This window comes from Aedes albopictus, chromosome 1, assembly GCF_035046485.1.
Source record: "Aedes albopictus strain Foshan chromosome 1, AalbF5, whole genome shotgun sequence".
NCBI classification, from domain to species: domain Eukaryota; kingdom Metazoa; phylum Arthropoda; class Insecta; order Diptera; family Culicidae; genus Aedes; species Aedes albopictus.
In genome coordinates, this window is record NC_085136.1 from 286,233,166 (window position 1) to 286,244,301 (window position 11,136).

General features: G+C 41.3%; 1 protein-coding gene across 1 annotated transcript; it reads left to right on the plus strand.

Moving 5' to 3' along the window:
• The first annotated feature begins 551 nt into the window (after window positions 1-551).
• Window positions 552-3,958, plus strand: LOC134287552 (uncharacterized). Its single transcript, XM_062849495.1, has 2 exons — window positions 552-3,797; window positions 3,863-3,958. The coding sequence occupies exon 1, from the start codon at window positions 987-989 to the stop codon at window positions 3,594-3,596; it is 2,610 nt and encodes an 869-aa protein (XP_062705479.1). The 5' UTR covers window positions 552-986; the 3' UTR covers window positions 3,597-3,797; window positions 3,863-3,958.
• Window positions 3,959-11,136: the final 7,178 nt, after the last annotated feature.

The following is an 11,136-nucleotide window of genomic DNA, read 5'->3' on the forward strand; positions in this document are numbered from 1 at the left end:
ATACATTTTGACCGGGGACTTGGGCTTGGCTGGGTACTTGAAACGTCAAAAAACGCAGTAGGCAAGACAAAGTTTGCCGGGGACAGCTAGTTTAATATATTTATTTTATGTGATTTTATTGAATTTTATTTTGTCTTGTGAGCAGACACCCTGGGAAAAGTTCGACCATAATAAAAAAAACAAATAGCAGACTTTTAAAAAACTTAAAAAAAATCGTTACTTTTAAAGAAACTTGCAAATTCACATTGGCTTTTATTGTTGAAGGAAATTTTTGCATGACATTATCAAGTTTGGGCCATTCTTAGTAAAAATGTAGGAACCGATAAACCCAAGAGCGGTAGTTAAAGTTCGAGTTGAATTCAAACCAGTCTTTTTTTTGCATAATTTATATTTTTTTAACCGGCAGAGGGGGTATTTTCGGCCTTGGCAGTCTTTTAACGGCAGCAAAAACGGCTATTGCATTGTAACCCGACGGTTTCGGTTATGTATTTAACCTTTCTCAAGGATTCTAAAAAGATATTTTTAAACAGTTTTCGTTTTACAAATTTCACGGTGTGTCTGGTATAAGAAATTTATTACAAAAAAATAGGCATCGCTAATTTTTACGTTACGTGAAAGTTTACGCTACTAGCTTTCATTCAAGCCCAACATCGAAATATTCCATCGGGGGAACTTTTTCATACAAAAATTGGGTATGTTTGTTAAGTAGAAATAGGGATTAATTTGGAACCGTTCATTTTGTATGGGGAAAAACAGTATTCTGAAAAAGTTGTTCGAGATCCCTCGGTGGATTTTTTTGAGGGACCGTGCAAATGAAAGCTGGAAGTCTCTATTTTTGAATAGCGAAAAATTTGGCGATGCCCAATTTTTTGTTATAAACCTTTCCCATACACACGCCGTGATTTTGCTTATCGGTTTAGGGCCCTATCTCTCTACACTTACATATGCTCGTTCTTCAGTCGTAACGAAACACCAGATTATCATCCATGGCCCACACATCGAGCGTCCACTTCTTAGAAAACATCGAAAGAAACTATGGTGCAGGAGCGAAACGCCTACTAAAGGACTACGCAAACGAGACCAGAAAGTTAGGAAATAGAACCAGTCGGAAGTCCTTCCTGGTCAGATGCCGTAGAAGGGGAGTTTTTCCGGCACATTTTGCAAACAGTTTCCGTTTTACATTCCCTTTATTGGAAGAAAACGGGCCTTTCTCAAACAAGGTCCAAAGAAGCATTACGAGGTTCATGAAATCCATCCTCAACATAGAAATCAAGCATACCTATCACAAGATAGAACAGCTTCGCAGAAACTTAGCGACATTGTCTGATGGCATCACTGCTTCCGGCATTCCAGAGGACATCAGTAGAGGGTTTTTCGAAAGTCAAGCGAAGTTCAACGAGAAAAACATCCGTGAAAGAACGAACAGGACGAAGCGGAAGTTCAACAACATCCTGCTACGCTCCAGAGAACAAAACACCGAAGAAAACACAATGAGCGGAAACCCAAAGGCCATTCACAACGGAACACAAACGACAATTCCGCCGGAGACTGAGATCCTCCTGAGCCTCGGACCGAAGTTTGCCTTGCCGATGACCGACTTGGAACAAGTCCCGTTCTACCATCTGATGGCGGATGTGGAACAGGTCATCAAAACGAATCCAAACACCGTTACCCAGGATCAAACCAGATGTGCGGTTGCCAACGTGATAACAAATTACATCCATCGTATGCGTAATAGAAATAACCAGTTCGAACCGATTGCGAAATTCTGCAACAAAGCTGAAGAAACCACTCGAAGGTTTCTGAAGGATAACCCGAACATCCTCGTTCTGAAATCGGACAAAGGTAACAAGACGGTACTGATGGAAGCCAGCGAGTATCGAACAAAGATGCTTGAACTCCTTGAAGACCGAAACACGTACAACCCTATCCCCGCAGATCCCACATCGAGATTCGAAAGGCAGAACAATTCCATCGTTAAACGGCTCCAAAACCTGGATCTCATCGACAAAAGAACCACCAGGCAGCTCATCAAGCACAACTCTGTCTGCCCTAGGATCTACGGACAACCGAAGGCCCACAAACCAGGTTTACCACTTCGCCCGGTAGTACCAAACACGACAGCACCTTCGTATAGTCTATCCAAATTCGTCGGCAAAATCTTCCAACGATCGCTGGTAAGCAAGTACAATATTAGGGATTCGTTCGAGTTCTGTGAGTTCATTAACAACGTCACCCTACCTGATGAGCATGTACTAATATCGCTAGACGTGAAGGTGTTGTTCACATCACTCGTGATGAGCAGCATAATAACCAAATGGGATGAAATCAAACCGAACACGAACATCTGTTTGGATCTGTTCTTAGAAATAGTGGAATTTTGCATAGATTCCAGCTATTTCAGGTTTGATGGGCAACACTACGAACAAGTGTTTGGGACGGCTATGGGCAACCCACTATCCCCATACATTGCAGACTGGGTAATGGAAACATTGTTAGATACGGTTGTCCGAATGTTGCAAATACCATTGCCATTCATCCGCAAATTCGTTGATGACCTAATTACCGCCATCCCACTTAGTCAGCTAAAACATGTAATAGATACTTTCAACAGCTATGACATCCACATTCAATTCACTTATGAATTGGAAGTGGACAACAAATTGCCGTATCTTGACATGCTTTTAACACGCCACAGCGATCAGAAGGTAACAACGTCCTGGTACCAAAAGCCCATCGCCAGTGGACGTTTTCTGCAATATCAATCGTTCCATCCCCTTGGCCAGAAACTAAATGTAGCTCTAAACTTCGCCCGCCGAGTAAATCGATTGTCCACCGATCTCGACGAGCAGTCCACAAGGAAAATCATTGACGATCAACTAAAGATGAATGGATACCCCAAGCCACTGAGGAGTAGGATCATAAACAGAATGAATGAACGAAACACGGATCGTTCCGTCCAACACAGCGCACAAAACCTGGAACATACCTACCTTTCCATTGCTAACATACCTCACCTGTCGAACATGATCGACAGGGTCATCAGGCGGGAGTACACAAACGTGCGACTCGCCATGTACAACGTACGGAAGGTAAACAACATGTTCTCCAAGGTAAAAGATCCTGTAGCACTAGAAAACCAGTCCAATGTTGTCTACCATATACCATGCTCAAACTGCGAGGCATCGTATGTAGGAATCACAACAAACCGACTGCGAACGAGGATGAGCGGACACAAGACGCATTACAACACGTTAGATCGACTACTGGAACAGGACCACACAGCAACAAGTCACGAAATCACCAGCCTCGGGGAACGCACAGCGCTAATGTATCACAGCATCGCAGAGAATCATCGGTTCGACCTAAAAAGAGTGAAGATTATAGACAGGGCAAACAACACACAGACTCTTCAGTTTCTGGAAATGTGCCACATAAAAAACAATGTACACGCAGTCAACAAACGAACCGACACAGAAGGTCTTCATGCTATCTATGCGGGGATTCTTCACGAAATAGGGAAGGTAAACAAACCAGAAGATGATGATGAAGAGAATGGAAACAGAACCAACACACAAACAGACACACCTTGCTAAATCTTCCTCACTTCACACACTCTCACACAATCAAACACACATCAGTTTGTCTCATGAGTCCGGTCGAAGGAAATAGCGACCAAAGCGTAGGCGATAAAAATATCGAGAAAATCGTAGGCGATCTTTTTTGAAAAGCTGCGAATCCGACAAAAAAGCTCCACTGAAAGTACAGTGAGGTTCAAACAAATCGGTACAAACGCAGTAAGTAAAGTTTTAGCAAACAATTTTGAAACATTAAAATATAACATGACTTTGATCATCAATAGCCATAGCGGACGCCATCACTCCATGACTCCGTACATAGAACAGCCAAATTTTAAATCCAACAAGAAAACGAGCATATGTAAGTGTAGAGAGATGGGGCCCTAAACCGATAAGCAAAATTTGTAAAACGAAAACTGTTTAAAAATATCTTTTTAGAATCCTTGAGAAAGGTTAAATACATAACCGTAACCGTCGGGTTACAATGCAATAGCCGTTTTTGCTGCCGTTAAAAGACTGCTAAGGCCGAAAATACCCCCTCTGCCGGTTGTAATACCTACAGTCGTAACGAAACACCAGATTATATTTTTTTAATTTGTTTTATTAGTGATCGTTATAAAAATCTTTCGCCAGCTAATTTTCTAGAGCCGACCAGTTTTGTCATTCTAGCGTAGACAACCTCTGTTACTAGACGGCACATCACATTGCGCCACATTGAGAAGGAAAATCGAATGGTGGCTACACGAGATGAAGGTGTGAAGATTGATGCAATGCAGGCGCAGAGTAGAGTTGATGCGTGTCGCTTGCTCTGGCAGAGGCGACGTGACGCGACGCAGCGGTATGGTGTGCCGGCCAAAAATATGTTAGTGGACTTTATGGTTAATGGAAAAATGGTTTCCCATAAAGTGTAGGATTTTCAATATAAAGTACACCTGGGTTGCAGGTTTCAGGTTGCACTGGGGCACAAGGGGTTTTGTATGTGCGGGTGATGCGGAAAGTTTGGCTTTTTGTTCGTCCGGAATTGATTGCCTGGTGGAGGAGGCTGCAGACGGCCATGCAGTCGTTGCACCGTTCGACCAATACCGGGGACAAGGAGCTGTAGCTGCGGAGTAGGGAAAAAATATTTTTCGTTTTCGGAAAATTACGTTTTATTGTGTCGAGAGGAAAAAGGCTATGAAAATGAATTTCGATTGCAACGTTATGACTGTCATAAAACTCAGTTTTATGAATAGGATCGGAGCAGGTTATAGAACATGCATTTGAGGTTTCCTCTATCAGAGTTGTATTCACGAGAAGTAACATTGGAAATCAGTGTATAAAAAGTATTAAAACAGTACTCGTTTTTCAGGTATCACCCTTTTTTTTTTGAATACAACAGAATGCTAAATTTGTTTCAAATAATGTTTTCAATTTTGTGAAATAATGTTTTAAACTTGCCGGCAATAAAACTGCATAGGAGCGCAATGGAATGGCAACCAAATATCATGATACATCAATGAAATAGCAGTTTAGTTGTAATGAAAAAAAGATGAAATGGCAATTGAATTCGAGTTGAATAATCTGATTGAATATCAATCGATGAATTTTCAACATATAGCTCAATTTTAATACTCTTAGAAATTGTGGTTATTAAAATTCACTATCGTCATAAAATTCATCATCACTGTTCAACAATTTCCAGATGAAAGGCATAATTGATTCACACATTTCGCATTCTGCTAAGCCTTTAGGTACACAGTCGGTACCATAACCAACAACCCCAGCATATGTGCCCAAATAGGAACAGTCTCTCGCAAATTCCCACCCCTCGTAATTAATTTACTTTGATTCCACCACCCTCGTCGGCGTGGTTGTTACATTCAACTACCCGCGTGTATTACATCATCATCAACGTTACCAGCACAGCACCCCCGCACCGGTGACAGTCGTTAAAAAACACACCCCCCATGAAGAGCGAGCTGAAAGCCGATATAATGACGCCAAGACACTAATTAAAAATTCCTTTTGATGGGGGCTTCGGCAAGTAATTTTCGATGCCACAAAACTCGTTCCACCATGCAACCTGGTTGCCTGCTCCTGCTGCTGCTGCTGCTGGGGAAAATGCGACAGAGAAACTGCTTTGATTGTGAAAAGCGGCTTTCCGTTCGACACCGAATGGGTTCGTTTCCAAAAAGGACGAAATAACGCACCTAATGTGATTAACACAGATGAACGCCGGGAAAACTGGTTCTCGCAGGTAGGTGAATTACACAAGTTTACAAAATAAAACGAAAGTCATGAACTTCTGTCAACGATCAACAATTTTGAAGCACAATTTAGTGCTGATTTCGAAACCGACCTTCAAAAAATTTTACGTAGAACAGTTTTTGAGTTTTGGCTCAACATCGAGTTTTGCAACTTTTCAAAATATGTAATTTACTAAAATTCAAATATATTACGTTTTGTTCAACCAATTTTAAATCTTTTTCCAAAAATTAAAAGCTGAATACAATACCATTCCATCATCTGAAAACAGGTTTTGCCTCAGATTGATGAAATTCAAGATATTGGCGAGTTTTAGGGACGATCTTCTTAAATTTTAGCAAAAATCCCAAAAAATTTTGAAGAAGTGTATTTTTTTCAATAAGAAAAAACCAACTTAAAAATTCTTTCTCGACGTTTATTTGACATATCATATGTAGACGAATTACAGTAAAAATTTCAGCTCAATCGGAGCATTGATTACGGAGAATGAGATGTTTGAAGTGAGCGACTTTGCTTAAAAATAGAACAAAAATCGATTTCAAATCATCAACCTTGTATGGAAAGTCGAAAAAATTTCCGCTCTACTGTAATTTTTTTCTTTCGCGTTTTCGAACTCAGGGCATGATTCTACACCAAAAAAGATCATCAGCTTACCGAGTTCAAAAATGCTGTAAACTAGTGTTATTGATCAGAGACGAAAGCAGTGATGACGACGACGACGACGACGACGCCAATGACAGCTTCGGCAGATGAAAAGGTGCGGTTGATGTGCGTACAGGCAGCAGGTTGATGGCATTGTCGTTCAATTTAAATGATTTATGGCCAAAACTGGTGCGGACATGTGGTTTATGTCAGGAAGCGAGGTGACGTGCTCAATCTACGATCGGTGATATATTGGTCGCTTGTTTGCTGAAGGTGGCGTCATAACCACCACCAGGTGGATAATAATTTGGCAAAATTTTATCGTTATTACTGATAAATGATAATGAAAGTCACGGACATAAGCAGCTACCAACGATGGTATATAATTTATTGCACCACAAACGGCCAGATTCGAAGCAACAATTTTCAATGTTTTTGATTAAAATCCTGTTACGTTCCTCGTTTGTATATAACTAATAAAATATCAATCCCTTATCAATAAATATGCTCCCAAATCAAGCTTCGTGTTGCCAGTGTAACATACGATGCCGTCTGAAATACTTTTCTCCAGACAACCAGATGTCCACTCTTCCCGGGAAGGGAATTTCGTGGAAAATGTCCTATATGGAAAATTACAAGCAATTGTAAGATCACTTGGAGCAAAGAAAACTTTGTCCCAATTCACCAAAAGTGGAAAAAATAAGGTGTGTGTTGAACTGAGGTTCACTGGAGTTTCCTCTAGTTAACCGAGTACCCATAGGCGGTAAGTGCAAGAAAGTGCTTCTTGTTTGAGATGAATGTATAGTGGGGCAACGTCAAAGAAAACTTCGAGCGCTGCCGTAGGAGTTGAAGAGAACGCTCCAGACATCTCCATTGAGGACATCCTTTGGAGATGGCCTAATTTTGGTTGGACCGTTCTCACTTCGCCCTTTTGCCACCACACAAGACATCCATAGGCCAATATTGGACGAACAACAGTTGTGTTGTTGACCATTTGACATACTTGGGTTTAAGACCCCAAGTTGTACCAAAGGTTCGCCGGCATTGCACGAAGGCCATACAAGCTTTCTTGATTCTAAACTCAACATGAGGTGTCCAGAAGAACTTGGATTCAAGAATGACTCCAACGTACTTTATATTTCCGTGAAAAGAACAATAGATGTTTTACTCGGATTTACCAAAAGGCCATATTGGCGACACCAACCCTCAACTACCTGAAGGGAGTTTTGCATCAGGTCGAAAAGCGTGCTGATGCACATACCGACTAACAATGTTAGGTAGTCGTCGGAAAAACCATAAGTAGGAAAACCGCTATTATTGAGTTGCCTCAATTGCGTATCTGCTACGAAATTCCACAAAAGTGGTGATAAGACTCCCTTTTGGGGGCATCCACAAACACTCAATTTCCTAATCGCCGCTTAACGCAATGTCGCGAAGAGATGACGGTTTTTGAGCATTTGATGAATCCTATTGGAAATCATTGAAGATATACCATGACTCCGTGCGGCTTCCAATATGGCATCGAAAGGCACATTGTCAAAGGCACCCTCGATATCTAAGAAAACACCCAAGCAGGATTGCTTTTGAGCAAATGGCTTCTCGATATCGTAAACAACTTTGTGTAAAAGAGCCACAGTGGACTTTCCAGATTGATAAGCATGTTGGTGCACATGAAGAGGCACATTAACCAGATGAACATCACGGATGTGATGATCCACAATGCGTTCTAAGTATTTCAGAAGAAAAGAGGTCAAACTGGCCACAGGTCGACCCACTTTCGGAAATGATCAAATCCCTTCTGAAGCAAAATAGGATAAATCCCATCTGCCCCAGGAAATTTTAAAGGAGCAAAGCTATTAAGTTCCCATTAAATCGATTCTGAAGTTATGATACTCCGAGCCGAAGCTAAGGAATCATAACTACAAGAAAAGACATCAGGTTCAACCGAAGATGTAATATCCTCACAACCGGGGAAGTGTGTACTGAATAAACATTCCAAAACTTCCTCATCAGAGGAAGTGAAATCACCATTTGGCAAACGAAGTTCGTTCACTTGAAAATCCTTAGATTTTGCAAGGATTTTGTTTAATCGACTGGCTTCACTCAGACTGGAAACATTTGTACAAAGGTTTTTCCTGCCGGATCATTGAGCAGACCGAAGAGCTTTCTGGTAGGCCTTGTGAGCCGACCTGAAAGCTTCCGATCTAGCCGAACGTCGTCTGTTCCAACTCTTTCTACATTGTTTCCTGAGCTTTGCCAGATCAGAGTTCCACCAAGGGCAAGCTTCTTCAAAAGCTTCCATGATGAAGGCCACTGTAGTATCAACGGCATCATCTAAAGCACTTGGAGTGTCAATTGATGGTGAGTATCCATGAAATTTGGCTGCAACCAAATCGGTAAAGAGATCCCAGTTGGTTGACCGGGGGTTCCTGAAATGCAAAGTTTGCGAAGTAACATTCACATGTTCAAACAAGATGTAGCGATGGTCAGATAAAGATTGCTCATCTGACACATGCCAATTGGTCAGCTCGTGACTAATTCTGCTAGAGCAAAGCGTTATGTCTAACACTTCCTCTCTACCAGATACCATGAAGGTTGGGCGGTTGCCTATGTTAAGTAATCCAAGATCTGTACTACTTAGGTATTCCATCAAACTGGAGCCTCTCAAATTGATGTCTGAGGTGCCCCAGATTATATGGTGAGCATTAGCATCACTACCAAAAATTAGCGGAAGGCCTTTTGAAGTGCAGTATGCAATGACTTGCTTGAAAGGATCCGAAGGAGATGGTTCCTCATGCGGTAAATAAATCGAACAATAAACGTATTTCCTGTTGAGGTTTCCAACAGATACATCGATTGTGATAGCACATACATCTCTAGTAGTTAGTTCAGAGATGAGTGTAGCAAGGATTGCGTTGTTGACAAGCACACATGCTCGAGGCATGACACGTGAGTTTGCCATTTCATTTTTACTGAAAGTAGCAAACACCGGATTCACAAGGTTTCCTAGATAGAAATTCCCCTTACGAAAGTAAGGTTCTTGGACTAACGCCACTTCCTGAGCAGGAACCAATAACTGGCACATAACTTCAGCATAACTAAGTCAGGTATCATACCAGAACAAGGTATTGATCGGTTAGTCTGGTTTTGAAAATAACTTATTTTGGTATTTTGTAGGTATTGACTAACCGACAGCAAATACCTCAACGAGTTATTGGTTTGGTATTGAAGACTGCTTGAGGTATTATTGAATTATGGAAAAATCACTATTTGTATAGAAAAATGTCCGATTATTATTTAGATATTGCAATACCTGATGTCATTATTCACGTGGTATGCATAGAATACACGCCAGTTATTATTTTAGGTATTTTACCTCTAATGCAGGGTTTCTTAATACCTCATTCAGGTTGTAGGTATTGGGTTTTGCATACCTGAGTTTGGTATTATACAGTTATTTTCTCCTGCTCGGGTTGGGCCGTACCATTTTACATAAGTCTACAAAGATTGATCGTTGCTGTTCTTTTGTGCTGAAGATTGATCTGAGCTATCCCAACCGTAGCCACTACGCAAACTAGGCAAGATTCAACTCTTAACAATCACAGCACAAAAAACAACAGCAACAATAAAGCCAGATCGGTATCGATTTGAATGCGCCAAATGCGAGGATGCACAGAATACACTGTGTAAAACGCATAATGCGAAAACATATAGGTGAAAATTTAAACTAATTAATAACATCTTCATAATCCCGCCCTCATTCAGCCTCAAGTATGAGATTGAAGAAGGGCAGTTGATTGTCTCGGAGAAAAACAAGGTCCACCGCGCTATTGCACAGTAAGGGCGTAATACTGTGGAGGGTGCCCTGGTACTCTACAGGCTTCGTTTGCGATTAGGTTTTTATACGACTCTCCTAACCATTCATTCCTAGGCACGGTAAGCACCAAGCCGCATAACACCTTGAATTATGGGTCACCTGATTAGTGGACTCCTACCACTGGAACAGGCGGTCCGTAGTGCTATTCTTAGCTAGTTGAACTAACCGCTACCGACACTACTCAGCTATCTAGGCTGATCGGGAAAAGAAGTTAATATTGGTGATCAACTTCATACGAGCCCGAAAAGCCGCTTTGTAAAATTTGCGCATATCATTTGTTCCATACTGCTCTGCACTTCAGTTATAACCTAGGTTATAACACTCTCCTTATACTGTTGTACTTAAAATGACTGTTGGCATTTGGATTTTTTTGCCCTTAAATCACGTTCTCCTAATCATAGCTACGCTCACTTCAACCAGATCGCTTTAACTTACCAAACGCCGTGCAAACAATGGCCATACGTATTCGGTCGTCCTTCTCTACGACTACAACTGTTTTTAAATCCTGACCACTGGTAATGTGGAATGCCGAATTGGATAATCTCCTTCCAAGGCGACTCCCGCCATTGCTTCAGAGATGGGTAGTGCACATCTATTCTTCAAGGTTAACTGTGTAGCCTGCAGGATCAGTCCCACGCTCGTGTTTTGCAAGCATCAAAAATTGATGCCTACGTGCAGGCAGTCTTCAAAATTTCCTTTGCATTGCATTGCTTTGATTCAAAAAACCAGGAGCAAGAGAATGCATGCTCCCACTTTCTCAAATCAACAATGCATTGATTTGCTCCTATCATTTCG

Excerpts from the sequence above, each read along its gene's own strand:
- LOC134287552 (XM_062849495.1), top strand. The coding sequence starts at position 987 with ATGGCCCACACATCGAGCGTCCACTTCTTAGAAAACATCGAAAGAAAC.